General features: G+C 50.3%; 1 protein-coding gene across 1 annotated transcript in view; it reads right to left on the minus strand.

Moving 5' to 3' along the window:
- The window catches only part of LRIG1 (leucine rich repeats and immunoglobulin like domains 1), a gene marked incomplete at its 5' end in the record, with an annotated part of 119,011 nt that overhangs the window by 31,356 nt on the left and 67,066 nt on the right, over positions 1-20,589 (minus strand). Inside the window, 4 exons of the mRNA XM_082412120.1 lie at positions 1,392-1,535; positions 4,347-4,490; positions 5,996-6,139; positions 8,424-8,561. Of these exons, the coding sequence (XP_082268246.1) occupies positions 1,392-1,535; positions 4,347-4,490; positions 5,996-6,139; positions 8,424-8,561 (570 nt within the window). The remainder of the gene's footprint in view (positions 1-1,391; positions 1,536-4,346; positions 4,491-5,995; positions 6,140-8,423; positions 8,562-20,589) is intronic.

A 20,589-nucleotide genomic window follows, 5' to 3' on the forward strand; every position in this document is an offset into this window, starting at 1 on the left:
GTGGGCAAATAGATAAAAACACTAGCTGCAAGACTCAGCACTAGGTTTAAACATCCCCTTCAGTTTGCCTGCTGAGGGCAAGAGACAGACAAGAAAGACAGGCTTGGCACTTGTGATCATTCACTTCAGTGGGTGAGTTTCCTCCTACAGTCAAGCCTAGAAAAAAGAAAACCCACCCAAACTCTCTTAAAAAAAAATAAAGAAACATATTGGACTACACCAGAATTGAACAACCTTGAACATATTAAATTGAGATGAAAACCATGTCGAGGAGGTACTTTTTTTCCTCCAAAAACCCCAATCTTCTAGACATGGGATTAAAACAAAGGGACACGACTGTGTCCACCAAGTCCCAGGAAATGCTGCTTTCATGATCAACGACCCACCAGGACATGGCAGGATAGCCCAGGCCCCAGCCCCTCCCCACCCAGGAGAGAGCCTGTCACTGCGGGTGTCAGGGACCCTGGGTGCCAGCTCAGGGGATCCCAGTCCCAGCCTGGAGCCCCGTGGGGGAAATCTCTTTACGTGAAGTATAAGCACACATTCCCGTCAGCACGGGAGCCTCGCTACTAGGCCAAGGGACCCAAAGCTGGGGAGGGGAAGGAGCCAGGTGCCTGGGCCACTTGTCAGGGGAAGGACGACAGAAACCACATGACAGAAACTACATGCACGTAGAAACTCTCCCACGGTCAGTGTGTCGCCGTCTCTTGGGTTCACTGTCCTTTCTGTGTTTGAGCCCCAATACGGGCACACCTCGTTTTAGTGTGCTTTGCTATATTGTGCTTTGTAGATACTGCATTTTTTTTTTTTTAACAAATTGAAGGTTTTGGCAACCCTGTGTAGTCAGAAGATGGATAGCATTTTCTAGCAGTGAAGTATTTTTTAATTAAGATCTGTACATCATTTTTTAAGACATAATGCTGCTGCACACTTAACAGACTACAGTATAGCATAAAGACACTTTTCTATGCACTGGGAAGCCAAAAAGTGTGTGACTTGCTTTACTGAGGTGGTCTGGAACCGAACATGCAGTATCGCCGAGGTCTGCCCGGAGCCCCTCTCGTGAGAGAAGCACGTGTTACGTGGTGTAGCCGTTCGTAGACAGAGGCTCTCAGAACAGCCACCCTTCGACAGCAGCCCCTGCTAATGTGAAGTGGGGCGAAGAATAGAGATGAGCTGGGCGTCAGGCCCCAGTGACTGCGATCCGCGGGGCCTCGGGGTCCCGTTCCGGGCCTGCCTGCTGGGGGCTCTTTCCTCCCTCCGCAACAGGCCCCCGAACCCCCAAGCCCGCCGTGCCGTGGGATGCGCGGCCCAGAGCTCCCCGGGCTCTGGAGGAGTCACCTCCGGGCCGTGTCCACGAAACACCTGCGGAGCCAGAACGGGACACTCACAGCTCGTGCAGCTTCTGGCAGAAGCTCCAGCCGTCGCGGTGGATCCGGGAGATGGAGTTGTTGCCGAGGTGGAGCTGGTGCAGGGCCGTGAGGCCGTACAGTGAGCCGCTGTTCACCTCCGCCAGGCTGTTGTACTCCAGGTGCCTGCAATGACGGCCACGTGCGCGCGGTGAGCGTGGACCCCCGGGGGCTCACGCACCCACCCAACCCACGGCGAAGGGGTGGCTCCCCGGCATCAGCCAGGATCCGACAGCACAGAGACTGGTAAGGGGGGTGTGTGCACCTACGTGTGTGTGTACGTGTGTGTGCACACCTGTCTGGGGGGCAGGAGAAGACAGGCAAAGCAATGCAGATGGCGGCGAGGACCCAGGCCGACTGAGAGAGCTCAGAGGCCAAGGGGAAGCTCCTAGAAGCAACCTTATCAGCCGAGTACAAGCGAACCAGCACACACACGGGCAGAGGAGCTCCGAGCAGAAGGCAAAGCCCCCTCCAGGAAGAGACAGGAGAGAGATGAGGAGGAAGCGCTCATCATCATCCCCATCTTGCAGATGAGGAGACTGAGGCCGGGAGAAGCTAGGTAACCTGTCTAACGCTCATTCCCAGCTCAGCCAGTAGTGAGGGGCCAGAATTCAAACCCGGGCCTCGCTAACCAAGCCTGGGCTCTGGACCACTGCACCACGAAACACGGTTTGAGCTCTGGGGTCAAACTACTGGGATTTAATTCTCAATTTTGCCACCTGGCTGACTGAAGGAGCCTGAACAACCAAAAAGTGGAGATACCCGAGAAGTATCGACTCCATAGGGCTGTGCTGAGAAGGAAGAGAACGCAGGTCAGCAACTCAGCATCGTGCTGAGAACTGAGCTCCTGCTAAATTAAGCAGGGACGTTTCTACCATCCTGCTTCCCGACGCCGCACAGCCCGGCCACAGACAACTCCGCGCCACAGGACTGGCCTCTTGAACGGCAGCTACTACTTCAAATGCTGCTCCACGCTCAGTAGTACAAGGGCTTCAGGCAACCAGGTTTCACTTTTATCCATCGTCCTTTTTCTGCCTCTGCTCAAAAGGCCAGCCCTTAATTTATAAATAACCTCTAAGGCAACTCTTTCTTCACCCCCCAATTGGTACGAATTTGTTCAACGTAAAACCCAAATGTCACATGCTAAGGACTCCGTGTTGTTCTGAGAATTCTGACTCCCGGCCCTCCCAGCTCACGACCACCTGGGTTCCAAAGTCCAAAATGACAGTTTTAAGAATGTAAAGGAAAAGGGTCCTCGACTATGTAAAAACAGAGGCAGAGCCACGCAAAGGTGAACAACAAAGAGAGGGAGAAGCAAAACAGCAGTGCTAAGGATGTCATTTTACAAAGTGTGTGTGTGTGTGTGTGTGCGCGTGCGTGTGCGTGTGTGCGTGCGTGTGTGTGTGCACACGTGTGTGCGTGTGTGTGATGGTGTGCATATCGAGAGATGCTCCTGATAATGAGGACGGATTCCTGATAACGGAACTGGACCTGGAGTTTTTCTTTTCTGTATCAGTTGCAAAGGTAACTGATAAAAGGCATAAACGGAGTGATGTAACTTGTAGAGACTGGAAGGGCATGGGGGTGTCCTGAGCAAGTTAAATCATTGACCATAAAGCAAGAAATCTCACGGCGACACATCAAGATACTGGTATAAGTGTATTAACTTGGAAGTAACCACCAGCAAAACTACAAATAGAAAACCCCAAAAAGAGAATGATTGGAAGTGACTGCCTCATGGGGGTGGAACTGGGGGAAAGAGAGAATGGCAGCTGGGGTTGGTGGGGGGCAACAACTACTTTTCTTTACAATTTGATTTTGCTCAACTATGAGTATATGTTTCTTTTGATTAAAAATAAATAAATGTAAATGTTGAAAAACTGAAGCTTGGTAACTGCCTCGTCTGCCCTTCTCCAGATGCTTTTCCATCCCTCCACAGGCAGGCAAGCCCCGTGATTGTCCACATCTGGCTGGAGCGAGTGCTCCCTCGATAAAAGTGGAACATCTGCAGCGAGTGGCTTGATTAGTTCACAGAACATAAATAAATCTCTCAGGATGAACTATACATTTTTGGCCCACCTGCACATCAAGAAAGACGGCCAAACCCAAGGTGAGGAGAGAGGGAACTTCCTGTGGCGTGTGGGAGACAGGAGAGGATGTGGGAAGGGAGCCCACTGTCCGCCAAGGCGGCAGGGTGGGGGTCTAATAGGGAAGAACAAATCTGACTCCATGTTAGATGTTTCTTTTACTTTAACCTTCTCCTTCTATTGCTTTTGCTTCCAGTTAAGAATCTTGCCTGTAGCGTGAAATATACAGGGTAGACCATTCTCAAGGCTCTGACCTTCAAAGGTGTTAACACTTTTCTATTCACACAGAGGTAAAAAGTTGCAGAACGGCAACTAACATTTGTCTTGTTGGAGGTTTATAGGAACATTGGAACAAAGGATTCCTACACCAAGAAGTCTGCACCAACCAGCCACGCCCCTGCCTCACCTGGCCTTTAAAAATGCTTTGCTGAAACCCTTTGGGGAGTTCGGGGTTTTGGGGGCACGAGCCATCCGTCTCCTTGCACGGCCCCTCAATAAACCTTTCTCTGCTCCAAACTCCGACGTTTTGGTATTGTTTGGCCTCACTGTGCGTGGGGCACATGAACTTGTGTTGGGTTAACAAGGGGAGGGGAAACGGGGAGGCGAAGCAGCCCCAGCAAAACAGCCCCCTCTTCCATCCTCACGAACCAACTCACTTCACTGAATCCAATGAAACTCCCCCCAAGAGATTTTCTTAACCTGCAAGAAAAACACCCTGAGGTTTGGCGAAGTCCCCAAAGACCCTGAGTGGCGCCCAGCTGAAGTCCCAAAGGGCAGGGGCTGGGTCCGGCCGAGGTCCTAAATGATCCCTCAGCGCCTGCAAGAATCCCGGCGCCTGGCCCGCACTCACAGCGCCTGCATCCTGGCCAGCCCCCAGAAGGCGCCGTCCGTCAGCTTGCTGATGTTGTTTCGCTGGAGCCTCAGCACCTCCAAACTGTCGAGCCCTTGGAACGTCAGGCCCTCGATGAGCCGAATCCGATTCCGATTGAGGTCCCTAAAGAGACGAAGCCAGCGGTTCAGAGCGCCCCCTACCCACGCCCCGCCTACAACCATCACCACGCGGTCCCCAGAGACAATCCTGGGAAGCCGAGACGTACCACAGACGTGCACGCCCACGTGCATGCAGACACTGACGGGCCATTGCTAACTGGTGAAAGTGGGGGCCCAGAGCTCCCAGAAGCCGGTCCCACCACACCCCCGAATGAGCGAGTGCTCCCGTTTCCTCCCCAAGCACCCATGACTCTGCAGTGAGGAGGGGGTATGACTCAGGAGGTGAACGTCTTAGGTGAGCTGTCTCTTAACTCAGCAGCAGAAACCCACACCAGATGCCTCAACCCAGGAAAAATGTAACCACTGGGTATCAAACGGCGACGACATTTCCCACCGAGGCACTCTTCAGGTCTCTACTGATGGAGAGAAGTGACTGCACTCAGGAGCGGGCATCTGGCACGCTGCGAAGCGTACACACGGGCTTCCAACCCCCGTGTGATGAAGCCTCGGTGAACCAAAAGATTTCAGGAATCTGGGTGAACTAGCTCCATCGGTAATACTCAAGGAAGGGAGAACACAGCCCGACCAGAAAGCCCTTGGATTTCCCCAAATACTTCTGCAGTGTCTCATGACCCACATACGGTCCTGAGCATCCAGAGAGCTTCTCCAGCACCGGAGAGGGCGCGGCCGGGCCCCACCGCCCAGGGGTGTCGGAGCGGGGGGAGCATAGCAGTGACCAGGGTGGGGCACACCCCGTCTTGCCGCCACACCTGGCCGTGAACAGCTGTGTTGTTCTGCTTAAACCAAACATCCATTATCAGCTTGTTTTCCTGAGGTAACACTCTTCTGATATAAAAAAAGGACACCGGCAAACAAAAAAAACCAGGGAACAAACAGTCCATCAGGTTCTGGTAAAGAGAGGTTCTCTTGACTCCAAACCCTGGGCCATTCTAGGAGGGCACTCAGCCGTGCTGGTCAAAAAAGTAAACAATTACACCCTTTCATTTAAAAAAAAAATCAATTAACTACCTTATGAGATTAAGGAGATGAAGACGGTGACCCATCTCCTGCTTCCTACCTCTGGCTACACTGACTTCCTCTCAAACTGCCCAAGCAGTGCCGGACTCTGTAATGTCCACAGCACAGATTATCTGGGTGCCTTAAAAAAACACAAAAACCTCGGAGATAAATAAGGAACCCCACGCCCACAGTCTAAGCATTAGCCAGGATCAGCTAGGCAGCAGGATTCCTCACTGCATTTTGGAAAGTGCCGACGAGGACAGACATGTACGTCCTCGGTGGATCTTCTCTCGGCAACCTGGGGCGGCCCGCAGGCACCAGACCCAGCTTCTAATTTGCGTTCATTAGGCTCTGCATCCCCGGTAGTTGATGCAGAGCCTGACCGAGGGGCAGCGGGGAAGGGGGTGCATTTGGACCGAGGTGCTGGGGGACATTTGGCCTCCATGCAGCGTGGCTAAGCTTAATTAAAGTGCAGGGCTCTGCACTCACAGCTGTGTCAGCCGGGGTAACTTGAATGCCTTCACAGGAAGCTGGGTGATCCTGTTCTTGCTCAGCCGAAGCGTTAGCAGCGACCGTGACAGACCATCAAATGCTCCCGACTCCAGGCTGCTGAGCCGGTTGCTCGCCAGGTTGCTGGAATGATTCATGAGAGAAAATGCGGGGGTCAGTAGGAGGCCTTCCTCATTCTGTTACAGACACCAGGCCTGCCTGAGTTAGGAAAACGAGCTAAAACACACCCAGAAGGATGGGTTTCCAACGAGACACCTGTCATCCCGAGGCTGCAAGGCCCACCTCTACCCCCAGCCTCAGGTGTCAGGACCATCCTTGTCAGGCTCGACAGGAGCCTTGTTTGAGCCCAGAGCTCGCTCCGCTTGTGGCCGGAGGGGTTTACCCCAGGAGGGTGGGAGGGAAGTCAGTTACCTCCACCCCAGCCATCCTCGCACCCCAGCCGGGCCGCTGCAGGAGCCCCTCCTCGCACCCACTACCCAAGGGTTAGGGTTCAAGGTCGGTGAGAAGAGCCTCAGGCAGCAGAAAGTCCACTGCGAAGCAAGGTCAGAGTGGATGTCATAATTTGGAGAAACCAGCCCTTAATTTTGAAGTGGGTCTCATTGTATGACGTGTAAATGCGCATAAACCATTTTAATAATTTTAAATGTGTCAAAGAAACATTCTAGTTAGAGAGATCTGCATGAGTGGTTACCAGTGGGGAGAGGGGAGGGGAGAGGGGCAAGACAGAGGTAGGGGATTAAGAGGTACAAACTACTAGGAATAAAATAAATAAGCTGCAAGGATATACTGTACATCACAGAATATACCCAATAGTTTATAACAACTATAAATGGACTATAATCTATAAAAATTCTGAATCACTAGGCTGTACACCTGAAACTTATATAATACTATAAAATCAACTGTATCTCAATGAAAAAAAAAATTTTTTTAAGGGGTCTGCATGGAATCCCTTTAAAAAACAAGCAATAGTTGCATGGGACGTCCACCTACAGGATTACATGTATAAGGGGCACCTCCCCTCAAAACGCGATGCACGGGGCAGCTAAGGTCTGTGCGTTCTGTTGTATGTAAATTACATCAAGTAAGGGGAAAAAAGGAGAGAAAAGGGGGAAGCAGTTTGGTCTTTCCTATGAGAAGTTATCCCCAACACTTTTCCTTCTACCTTCCCTAGACCAATGGTGCTTTTTCGTGGCTTAAGCAAAAAAGAAAAAGACCAGCGAGAATTTTCTACATTAGAGAACAGAATGGAAGAAGGCATGCTTCGCCTCCATCAGGCAGCGGCCCAGGACAGGGCACATGAGGATTCTGTGCAAACAGAACTGGACTGTTTGTTCTTAACACTCTAGATTAAAGAAGAAGAGTCTGTGTGAAGATATACCGGTCAGCATCTGCCAAAGTACAACATCCCCTGCTTTTAGGCAGAGAGAGAGAGAAGGTCACTGCAATTCAGTTTAGCAGTGCTGGTTTCTTTGTCCCAAACAAGTCAGGGCCAGGTGGCAGCGGGACACCTTTCAAAAGCCCTCAGTGAGCGCTGAGCTGCCACATGGGCTGAAGGATTGGCCGAGGCCTCCTTTTTCCAACTCTGGCACTTCGATGCAGCCTAAGGAGGAAACCGCTCCTCTCCTCGGGGATCGCAAAAAATCTGCGTGCCTGGCCTTGGTCTCTGAACACATGGGTCGCAACGACCCCTAAAGCCAGCCTCACGAACAATCCTCCAAAGTGCTCACGAATAATGCAGGGGATGGGGACTCACCTGTCACCTGAACATGCCTTTTTAGCCTGAGTTCTCAGTTTCTTCCCCAAAGCAACATTTTCCTACCAATAAGCGGTGGGTTAAATAGGCTTTGACTGTTTTTCTTCTGTCTGCCAATTGGCAGGCTGTGAGATGGGGCAGTAGGATGGGCAGAAGAGAAACAGACCAACGAAGAGATGGAGAAGGTCAAGAGAACTCAGAGGATGCACGGGCACTGGCTGGTTGAATCTCTACAGAGAGGTTTCGCTCCGATGTCACTCATCTAAGTACCCCCGAACCTCTGTTCTAAGCTTTCGTGGGAGGCAGCCCAGTGAAGGAGAAAGGAAACAGGCTTTGTGGTCAACACAGCCACGTATTTCAGGCCTAGAGTCTGCTCTTAAATGGTCAGTCTGTGAGGCTACTGAACATCTCCCCGCCTCAGGCTTCCTCAGCCACCTCTACAGTCAGAATAACGCCGCTGGACTTGGAGACGCTCTATGAATGGGCTAACAGAGGACGACGGACCTGGGTCTCCTGCCCCCTGCCCTGCTGCGGGAAGACAAGGGAGGTGTGTGCCCATCCCACTGACTCAGCCGGGCTGCGTTGGAGGAGAGGAGGGAACGTCCACCTGCGTCCAGACCTGAGGGCTGCCGGCAGACCCAAGGCACTTACAGCTCCTTTATGGGCAGTCCGTGCGGGAAGCAGGTGCTCCGGATCTCTGTGATGTTGTTGGAGCTCAGATCCAGCACCTCCAAGGAAACGTAAGCCTTCAGCTGGCTCCCCTCCACGCTGCGAATCCTATTGTGTTGCCTAAGACACACAAAGGAAGGTGAGTCCAGCATGTCATTTTGCAAAGAAACTATTTTCCTTAACCCTTCTTCCAGACATTTTTTTCCCTAGCTGCTTTGCAATTTCAGAAAATTAAAAACGCTATGACACTCCTTTTTTTTAAAAATTATTTGGCTGCGTCGGGTCTTAGTTGTGGCACACTTAAATGACATCTCCCATCCTTCTTTCCATCAAGTTCTTACCTGCAGGCCGGGAGCTAGACAATATCAAATTCTTTGTCTGTGACAAGTTTGTCTGCCCAAGTTCTAAGCCAGGCTACTCTCCCCAAGGACAGGAACACAGGGGTGATATTTCGGACGTGTGGAGAGCAGCCTGGCATGATCAGCGCTCAGATCTTGCTGGTACACCTTCCCACAAAGGATGTGCCCAGTGCAACCAGCCAGCTTCTGATGCGGCTCGCATCTAGACTCTTCAGAACCTAGTCCAAGCCCATCACTTACAAGAATGCAGGCACCAGAGCCCAGAGTTCAGTTTCATCCAACTGAACGCATCATCACATACCTCACATTTTACCGACACCTGCCATGTACCAGGCGTGGCGACAGGCACAAGGGATGAAAAAAAGATTGCAAAATCCTGACAACCTAATAAGGGACACAGGAACTCAGTGCTGGGTCTAACTGGAATCGAATCCCCTGCACCTCCAACTCCACACTCTTGTAATTTATTTATTTATGGCTGTGTTGGGTCTTCGTTTCTGTGCGAGGGCTTTCTCTAGTTGTGGCAAGCGGGGGCCACTCTTCATCGCGGTGCGCGGGCCTCTCACTGTCGCGGCCTCTTGTTGCAGAGCACAGGCTCCAGACGCGCAGGCTCAGTAGTTGTGGCTCACGGGCCTAGTCGCTCCGCGGCGTGTGGGATCTTCCCAGATCAGGGCTCGAACCCGTGTCCCCTGCATTGGCAGGCAGATTCTCAACCACTGCGCCACCAGGGAAGCCCCAACTCCACACTCTTGATAGCTCTGCTCCTCAGTTTCCTCATCTGGAAGATGGGGCCACACCCTTTACTTCAAGGATGATCCCACCTGAACCACACTGCTGCGTCTGGCAGATGTTCACGTTAAGTGTTCAATGTTTGTCTCCCTCCAAGACTTATTTGTCCTTTAACCCTCTTGCTAAAAAAACCCCGCAGTCTTAACCCGCCAACCAGTATTTATTAATCAGGAGAAATTCGACAGATGCCAAGGCTGGAGGGAGCAGGTGGCCCCCATGTGGGTTTCGCCCTGCCTGGCAGATTCAAACCACCGCGGCCCCGATCCCAATACTCAGATATTTCAGAATCTGTGGAGTGGTAGCGCTGGGCCTCTGGGCTCCAGCCTCTCACTCCGGCCAGTTTCTGAGTAAACAGTATCGGGGTCTCCAGCCAATCAAAGCATTCTTGAACACGATACAAGTGAGCCAGGCGTCGCTAACCAAGTGGCATCTCTCTTAAACAAACACTTGACCAAATCGTTTCCAACAGGCATAAACAAGGCCCTCTTTCCCAGAAGCTCTGGGGCTTCTCGCCGACGCCTTTGTTTTCTTCCCCTCTCTCCCAGGCCCTGAACCCAAAAATCCATTTACAAGGGTACAGCTCCTTTACACACAGCAAAGTCACGCCAGAATGAGAGGCCCCTTTTCCCTCCATGTGGCCCAAACTACTTCCTTTGAGTTCTTTATTAAGTTCTTAATAAAGATAGTCTCTTCAGTTTTCTGACTCCAAAAGAAAAAGAAAAAAAGAATAGCAAAGAAGACCTTTATTATGTAAAGTATGGGGAAAAAGAACAAGAATAAAGGGAATAGAGCTGAGCCTCATCCAGGAACTCTGAATGCAGTACCAGGGAGCCGGGAAAAGAAGGTCTGAGGAAAGAAGGGAAGGGGCGCCGCTGGCCCCAAGTCACACAAAGAGGGACCATACACAGTTCAAGGGACCACGGGACAGCTGCGAGGCCCCGCCCACTTCTCCCACTGCCCCTCCACCCCGTCCTCTCCTCTGGCTCTTTCATCTTACACCTTCCTTCTTCTTTCTCGTCTGTGTATTTATTCACTGAATCAAACACGTTCTGGGCCCCTGCTCTGTGCCAGGCCCAGGCTGGAGGAAGGATGCTGTGACGAAGACGGGTCTCTTTCATACACTGGAAAGAGGTCCCTGTTGAGCAGAAGAGGCAGCCATGGAGATGAGAAACAACGGAGCGTGGGAGCGAGGACGGATGAGACCTGCCGGGAGGGAGAGCGGAGCTGGGAGGATTCTGCCGGAAGAGGCTGCCGGGGCCAGCTCCGGAGGGTGGGATGTGCGTGCTGGCAGGGGACGGGCAGGGCAGAGGCAGGGGGACCGCAGCAGGCAAGCCCTCGCAGATGCCCTGAGGAGTAGGGCATCTATGTCCCAGGGGACCAGGTGAGAGGTGGCGGCAACAGAGAGACAGACACAAGAGAAGAAGAAGAGAGGGGTCCACAGGACCTGGAGACGACAGATGGGGGTGCAGAGGATGGTGATCCTCAATTTTCTAGTTCAGAAATGCTAAGGTAACCAGGCGACTGGCTAGACCTTCCATCCTTGCCCTTATGGCCTGTTCTCAAGCCAGCAGCCATAGAGATCCTGTCAGGACATCTCACAGAATGGGAGAAAACATCTGCAAATCACCTATCTGATGAGGAGTGAACATCTAGAATACACAGGAACTACAACTCAACAACAACAACAACACGAAAAACCCAAACGACTCAATCAAAAAACGTGCAAAGGACTTGAACAGACATTTCTCCAAAGAAGATAAATGGCGAAAGGGCACATGAGAAGACGCTCAACATCACTAAGCATTAGGGAAATGCAATGAGATAGCACCTCACGCCCACAGCATGGCTACTATTAAAAAAACAAACAAACTCTGGAATGGTACGTGGGGGAGAGGATGTGGAGAAACTGGAATCCTGGCGCAGCTGCTGAGGAAAATGGTGTGGTAGTTCTTCGAAAAATTAGGCACAGAATTACCAGCGTGTGACCCAGCAATTCTGCTTCTGGGTGTTCATCCAAAAGAAATGTAAGCAGATCTCAAAGAGTTATTTGTACACCCATGTTCATAGCAGCATTAATCACAGTAGCCAAAAGGTGAAGCAACCCAATGGATGGATGGATGGATGGATGGATGGATGGATGGATGGACGGACGGATGGATGGACAAACATGACAGAGGTACACATACAAAGGACTATCATTCAGCCTTAGAAAGGAAGTTCTGACACACGCTATGACATGGATGAATCTTGAGGACACTGCGTTAAGTGAAAATACCCTATGACTCCACTTCCATGAGTACCTAGTGTAGTCAAATTCATTGAGACAGAACGTAGAGCGACGGTTGCCAGGGGCTGTGGGGAGGGGGAGTGGGGAGTTGTTTAATAAGTTTGGAGTTTTCATTTTCCAAGATGGAGAAAGCTCTGGAAATTGATTACACAACATGAGTGTACTTATCACTACTGAACTGTATACTTAAAAAATGATTAAGATGGTAAATTTCATGTAATGTGTATTTTACTACAATTTAAAAACAAAACAAAGCAAAAATCAGCCAGTTCACAGGACTTGTTTGCCTAAAACTCAAATGATGGCTTTCCTGTCTCACTCAGGACGAAGTCCTTACGATGGCCTCTGAGGCCCATGTGATCTGCCACGCACTTGCCTTGCTGCTTCACTTCCTGCTCTTCCGCCTTGTACTCTGCCCCACACACTGGCCCCTCAGACACGGCAGGCAGACTCCTGACTCATGACCTTTGCACTTGCCTTTCCCATTGCTTGGAATGAACGCTCTTCCCCCAGAGAGCCACAGGTCCCATGCCCTTACTTCCTTCCCATCTGTTTTCACATGTCACCTTCTCAATGAGGGGTCCCTGGCCACAGTCTCTAAGACTACAAGCCTCCCTCCCCCTACCATTTCTCCCTCCTCCCTCCCCCACCCCCACTCTCACACTTTCCACTCTCTTGCCTGCTTTATTTCTCTCAGTATCTCTAATTATCATCTAATACATCCAGTATTTTGCTTATTTCTACCTTAACATCTTCTCTCCCACCAGGATGTGGCTCCATGAAAGCAGAGATGTTTGTTTGTTTTGACCACAACTGTGTCTCCAACCACTGGAATAGGGTGAGGCACATAGGAGGTCCTCAATAAATAACTGTTAAAGGAATCACAAAGAATGAATACAGGTTGAATTCAGAAAGGCTGAGCCTAGACACAGATTTGGGACTCATCAACATTTAAGTAGAAGAAAACCCATGCAAGCAGATGAGTTTAATCAGGAAACATGAAGGAAAGTTTGCCAACTGCCCTGTGGCAGCACTGCTCAGAGACAAATGATCTAGCCCACAGTGGCTTCAGAGCTTCTTGGGGCTCAAAGAATGCACATCATCTTCTCCCTCCAGGTCTGGTCTCTCTGCTCTAGACTCTAGCCCAGCACCCTGATCAAACTCTTCCTGAATTCCTCCCATTCAGGAAAGCTGACCACACAGCTCTATCTCCCTTCTCTCACTAGAGCAAGAATCACACCTTGTTAGATGTCTCTGGGGACCCTGGCAATTCCACCCAAGGCCATGAGTTCTTCATGGGCTGGAACACGGCATAGCATTGAAGAACATGCCAAGAGCATGGCCCTGCCTGAGTTCAAATCCCCATTATACCACTTACAGGTGTGAACCGCTATAAAGGTGGTGTGAAGTTCCCAGGCCCCGTGGGCTGATGTGACCTGACATGAAGCAGGTACTCAATAAAATGAGTCCTTGTTTTTATTAGCTCTGATATCAGATACACATCTGTATCCTGAAAGCGATGCTCAGGATCTAGTCTGCAGCAGGTGCTCTGGAAAAAGAAGGAATGAACGGTTCCTAGTCCTCCCCACACTTCAGCGCAAACAGGCAGGCCTGACTCCTTCTTGGGAACAAAGGGCTGACTCAGAGCGCTCACTCTTAGCTTCATGCATGAAACGAGCCTGCTCCAGCTGGAGGGTGTCAAAACCCCCACCACTGAGAGACTGGGCTATTTGGGGAGCTGTGCTTCAAATTAAATCCCAGATTGAAGCTTCTGCAGGTTTCAGGGGGCCTAGAGATCTGATGGTCCCCAGCCAGCTAGATTACATCCTCCTTCTCACTCCTGTAGCAAGTGGGACTCGGGCCCACGCCCCTGACCCCAGCCCACCAAACCCTACCCCACCAGGGACATCCCCTCCGGACACCTGTCCATCAAGGTTCAAAGACCCAGTATTCAGGGAAGGCTCCCTCCTCCTCCTTGAGAGGTGTCCCACTTTCATAAAACTCTCCATGTTTTAATGCCAGGTGCAACACGAGCGGTTATGTCACTCCTTTAATGTAACTAACTGTCCAGTTTTCAAGGCCCCCGTTCATCTTTTATAACCTCTGAATCCTTGTCCAAGTTCTTTTTAACAATAGCCGACCAACTACTGAACACAACTCTAGGTAGCAGGCCCTGGGTGAAGGCTCTGTGAAAAGACACAGCAATCTCACGAGGAAGGTACTACTATGATCTTTACAGCTGAAGACACTGGGGCTCAGAGCTCTGCTGGACTTCACCTGCGGTCACACAACCGGGACACGAGAGGAGCCAGCGTGCAAACCCAGGGGAGCAGGACTCGCCAGCCCATCCGAGAGGCTCTCCAGGCGGAATTTTAAGTGCACTACCCCAGATTCAATCCGTAAGCCTTCAGCAGAGCTTGGCTACGTGTGAATGCTGGCTGGCTATTCCCGGGTCAGCTCACACTGGTCTGTGTCATTGGCCTCAGCCAAGCCGGCTTTTGTACCAGCCTCCCAGAGTCTTGCGTGAGCGGCAAGTCTGCAGAGAGCTGTGGAGGGCCAAGCTGAGCAAATAAGGCGGATGAAGCTCTGGTTCACAGCGATGGATGCTCTGGACGGAAAGAAGAGAACAGCACAGGACAAGCTGCAAAGGGACGCCCTTAGGGCTACAAAAGAAGAGTGAGGAGAGGGCAGGGGAGAGGACAGTATTAGAGGAGCACTTCTAACTGGTCTCATCCAGGGAGCGGTCCAGCCCTTTCTCTGCCACCGAACAGAATCAGAACAACTCTGTGGCGACAGGGACTGGGGGGTGGTGGTGGTGGCCAAATCATACAGCCTGTGCCTCCACCCCGGGTTGGTGCACCCCTCAGGCTGTCCTCTGGGGTGCAGAAACCGTAATACGGCAGAAGTCTATTAAACCAACACCTGTTAAAGGCTTCACAAATAAAATCCGGCTTCAAAGGCAGAGAGCGGGAAAGATAAGCTCTCTCCACTGGGCTACATTTTCAGAGTCGATGTTAAATTAGACAGTAAAACACACGGAGGCGTTTGAAACCAACAATGAAAGCTTTTCATCATAAGTGATTGTTCCACTACAGTTTACAAGGTAGTGCCGTTAGTGGTGGAAAAGATCTCGTGTCACAGAGAACAGGAAGAAAGGGCGAGGGGATCAACGGAAGCAGCGTCAAGGTGGGTCAAGTGGATTACAGCTGGTTGCTGAAATTATGCACCTACTGTCTACACCAGGGCTCAGCAATGGATTCTATAATGGGCCAGATCTTAAATATTTTAGGCTCTGTGGGTCATTTGGCCTCTGTCATGACAACTCAACCCTGAAGGTGGGGTGTACAAGTAGCCGCAGACAATATGTGAGCCGAGTGTGGCTGTACTCCAATAAAGCTTTCTTTACCAAAGCAACCTGTGAGCCAGATCTGGCCCCCGGTCTACACCATAGAGCAACCAGTTTGGGTTTCTGGGAGGCAGGGACCCAGATTCTAATTCTAGCTCTGATGCAGCTTTCCAACTGTGTGCAAATCACTCTTTTTGAATCTGGTTTAACCACCTGCAAAATGGGGCTAAACACCTCTCTGCAGCAGAGAGAACCCTCCCATGCTCCCTCCAAGGCCCAGGTCAGACATCACGAATCGCCATCCTTCCCAATGATGCCTTTCCTACCCCTTCAGGAAGTGAAACGGAACCTAAGTTTACATCATTCTTATGCTCCTCAGAAGATGATCCAGGTTCCTGACCGGGGCCAGTGGAGGCAGGCTGGCAAACAGGGTGATCTTACAGAGAACAGACATTCACACTGTGCATCCTCACTCTTTTTAGTTCTTCCAACGAGACAGAAAGAAACACGCCGAAGCTGGCCAACACACCAGTCCTAATATCTAAGCAGGCGTGCCCTCAGCTCTCCCAGACAAGTAGGGTGACTCACAGCAGTACACGTGGTCAACTCCTGCAGTGTTGACTCTTACTAGATACAGCAAGTTTTCCATCATGTTACCTCAACATCAAGCTTTTAATAATCAGCAAAACTCAAATTACAGCTCTTGCCTCATCTGAACCTCTGGCTAAGAAATAGTTTCACACGATCTAGCCCAGAAATGGGGGTAAAAATGTAATACACCTGCCACCACTCCCGTCCCTCCCCATACCCCCATTCCCCACAGTGACCCTGGCAGACGTGGTTAATCAAACCCCATACCCTGCAGCCTCTGGGCACCCAGAGCACTTTGCACCTGGCCCATCACTGTGCTGCCCTGGAATTCTTCCTACGGCTCTGCACCACCGCACCTAACCCCACTGCCCCACGCAGCAGGTGCTCCAAGGTCTCATCCAAATGATCAGGATGAAGGTGTGTACACAGTATTAATGATTTAATAATCCGAGTAGCCCTGACATTTACCTAAGGGGGTTCAACTGTATTATTGCAAGCGCTAAAAAACATTAATCATTTCAAGGACACACAAGAAGACGATTTCTCTTTTGTTGCAAAACAGCACTATCCAACAGACCATGTGGTCGGGGCAGGGGGACAGTTGTTCTGTTTGTTTGCAAATGTTTTTACTGAAATATCACAGGCATACTGAGACGGGCACAAATGATAAATGTAGAGCTCAATGCATTTTTACAAAATGTCTGCACCCGTGTAACCACATGACAGATACAGAACATTTTCAACATCCCAGCAGGCTCCCTCCTGCCACTTTCCTTGTCATTTATTCTTCCCCAAGGGAACCTTTATTTCTACCACCTATGATTAATTTTGCCTGTTGCTGTGCTTTATCTACCTGGAATCGTTCCATATAGACTCTTCTGTATCTGGCTACTTTCACTCCACATATGAGACTCTTCCATGTTGTTGCATTAGCAGGACTTAAGTCTTTTTCATCACTGCGTAGTATGTCTCTTGAGGGAACATAGGGCAATTTATTTTTCATTCTACTGCTGATGGACACTGAGTTATTTCCAGTTTGGGTTATTGCAAAAACCACAGCCACGCACAGGGACATGCCTTTTGCACGTATCTTTTGGTGTATATTTGCCTGCATTTTGGGCAGGCATCGATGTCTAGGGTGGCGCTGGTACACAGTCACGGAGCCCACATATGTGCAGCCTCGGCAGACACCGGTACATTCCTTTTAACCAAATCCTTCAGGGTTGAAATGCATCTGAAAAGTCATCTGATCCAAATGCCATATTTCATGCTGCCTCATTCAACCACATTCTCTGATGCCACCGCCCCCGTGCGTCCCTCCTTCCTGTACCATTCCCCCACAAACAGCATTAGGAATACAGCCTGGAACCACAGAGCATGAAAAAGCTCAATCTAATCTTGTCCAGGTGTCAAACAGAGTAATTGAATTATCAGTGGGGGGCCTGAGAAGCACCAAACAAGGGAAAAAAGAGAATTAATAATTCTAAGTCCCAAATTGGCAAGAAAACTGTGAATGTGCCCGTTACTGGGACCAATGCCCATAAGCATCTTGAAAATAAAGATAAGGCGATTTTAAAAACAACACATGAATCCAGAAGAGCTTTCCTAGGCCAACTTGAAGAAAAGGTTCTCTTCTCAGAATGACACTTGAAAGCATCACCCTCTCACTAGGGCTGCTTTGCATTCATCTTAAAAATGAAAACCAAAACCATCTGTTCTATTGCATAAATCGATAATTTGCCCTAAGAAACCAGTGCCTCGTAAGGACGGCCCAGCCTGGGTTATTTGCTGGACAGGAAATGAGACTCCGAATAAGCAGGTCTCCTTCTGTCTCTTGCTCACTCCCTCTCCCCACACCCGCTGCTGGTGAATCACCAGTTCCCTGGGGAATTTTGGCCCGATTCTCAGCCTGGCTGCAGATGACGTTCGGATCTGTTTATTCAGGTGGAGATCGGACAAAAAACAAGAGTGGCCCAGTGGCGGGATAAACAGCCTCCGCCAGGCGGGGTCAGACCCTCCGAAAGCAGGACTGGGCTGTGTCAACCGACCTCCCGACCCGTTCACTTCCTTCGGGGTCACTTTCCCCTTGGGGTCTTCAACGGACCGTTTCGATGAACTCCATATGATGAGGACCCGAGGTCCCCAAGGCGCCTTGATGCACCACATCCCGTTTGGTTCTCCCACCCACTGGCTTATACACATCGAGCTGGAAGCCCGAGATCTGGAATGAAGAAACTCAGGCACAGTCAAGAGTCAGCCACTACGGTTCTGTGAAGTCGAGAGCGACCCGAGCCATGAAGGGCTGCAGATCATCAGGATCCAATCCAAACTACAAGCACAAGACAAAAAAGAGACCTCCTGAGGAAATGCACGTTGCTGAACAAAAGAAGCTCATCAGAAAAGGCGACCTACTGTATGATTCCAAATACGTGACCTTCCGGAAAAGGCAGAACTGTGGGGACAGCAGAAAGATCAGTGGTTAGCAGGGGTCTGGGAGGAGAAAGGAATGAATAGGTGATGCACACGGGAGTTTTTTTAGGGCAATGAAACTATTCAGTGTGATACTGTAATGGTGAATAAGCAACACTAAACATTTGCAGAAGCTCAAAGAATGTACAACACAGTGAACCCTGGAAAACTATAGGTTTGGTTAATAATAATGTCTCAATACTGACCTATCAATTGTAACAAAGCACCAGACTAATGCAAGATGTTAACAGTAGTGGAAACCAGAGGGGCATGTTGCAGGGTATAAGGGAAGTCTCTGTACTTTCCGCTCCATTTTCCTGTAAATCTAAAACTGCTCTAGAAGTCTATTAATTGTAAACAGAACACAACAAAACCTCCTAAGGTATTAAGTAGTCCCAAGATCATTACATCATTAGAATGTAAGTTTAGTTGGTCTTCTTTACTGCTATATCCTTAGCACCATGAGTATAGAACCATGAGTATAACATAAAAGACATTCAATAAGTATCTGTTTAAGACTCACAGATTTAGAGAAGGAACTTAAGGTTTCCGGGGGAAGGGACAGATTGGCAGTCTGGGATTGACATGTACACACCACTATATTTAAAATAGATAACCAACAAGGACCTACTGTATAGCACAAGGAACTCTGCTCAATATTATGTAATAACTTAAATGGGAAAAGAATTTGAAAAAGAATAGATACACGTGTATGCATAACTGAATCACTTTGCTGTGACCTGAAACTAACACAACATTGTGAATCAACTATGCTCCAATATAAAGTCAAAATTTTAAAAAAATCTGTTGAATAAACAAATGAATTACAAGTTCAGTTCAGTCTCCTGTATTTGCCACCACATTCCTCAACAAAGGAATGTTATTCAGAAAAAAAAAAAAAGGCAATATCAACCATTCAATTAAAAAAAGTTTTTAAAGAGAAAAATGAGAGGTGTAATGTAGAATTAACTTTTTTAGGCAGGGAAGCTGACAGATATCCTTAGAAGAAAATGTCAAATACAATGGACTTTCAGGCTGATCGTGCATCTCCCAAGTTCAATCTGACCCCGAACACGGACATTCGTAGATCAGCCAGGGTTGGCGGAGGCGGTGGCCTTACTCGCCACGCAATGGCCACCAGTGCCCCCCGTCACCACACCCCCGGCAGCAGTGAGGGCAGATCGGCCCTAACCCAGGTCTCCATAGCCACACACATGCTTCCCCACTCCTGCCTCAGCCACAGTGGAAAAGGAGGAGGAGAAATTCAACCAGGGGAGTTCCAACCCGACACGCTGACCCGAGGAAGCCCTTTTGAGCCACGTCTGGACTGCACTCCCCAGGGAGAAGGGCTGTGCCATTTCACACTGGCAGGGACTTCTAAGGGCTGGCTGGGCACTCAGCTCCGTGACCATGGGGAGGTAACCTGCCCTGCATGTGGGCAGGGCACAGCGGCACCAAGTTGGGCCAGGAGATGTTAAGTCAGGAACAGCGAGCCACTCCATCTGCACTCCCGTCCACAGAGAGACATCCCGGGCCAGAAAAGCCCGGAGAGTTTCTCTCTCCCGGTCAAAGCTGACATGGCCACTCTCAGCTTTATCTTCCCTTAAATGAGCCAATCCAGCCCTTTTTTTCTTCTTTTCTCCCCTCGCCCTGGCAACCTGCTCCCTGAACACCCTACCACGTAGGTGTGATCCTCTGCACCTCGGGGGGATGGGGGGGGAGCCCAGTTGTCAGGCCGCGTCATGTGAAACCACACACCCTGGTACCAGTAGGGAGCCCATGGCTGAACTTGACTTGCCCGTTTCTCATTACAATTTTCAGGGCGGCTCTGCAGGGAAGGCCATCAGCAAGCCTATCCAAGAGCTAGAGGCACAGACTCTCCCAGATTCGAGGGGATGAGCCACCATTCCCGGCAAAGAAAGGTGGGAAAGATGGAGAGACGGCAGCGATCAGGAACCAGGTGGTCAGAGCACCTGTTAAGGCCAGGCTCAGCCAAGGGGTGTTCACACAGCCCCTCCTGGAGGACGTGAAGAAGTTACGATGGGTACTTCTCCTCTAACTGATGGCTCTCCACCAACGAGGCTTAGGTGGGCAAGCCCCCGGCCGGGTGACATGATCGAGCTGCTGGGCTGCACAGAGCAACACCCCTCCCCAGGGTCCATAAATGCTGGTTGGCAGCTGGCGGGTTGGGGGGAGCAAGGGGGTCACCCAGGGATCTAAGACTGACAGGCTGTGTCATTAGCTCCTCATAGACCTGGCGGTTTTGCTTCTCACAGACCTCACCACCCAGGACTTGAAAAAATGTAA

This window comes from Balaenoptera physalus (assembly GCF_965194825.1).
Source record: "Balaenoptera physalus genome assembly, chromosome: 11".
NCBI classification, from domain to species: Eukaryota; Metazoa; Chordata; class Mammalia; order Artiodactyla; family Balaenopteridae; genus Balaenoptera; species Balaenoptera physalus.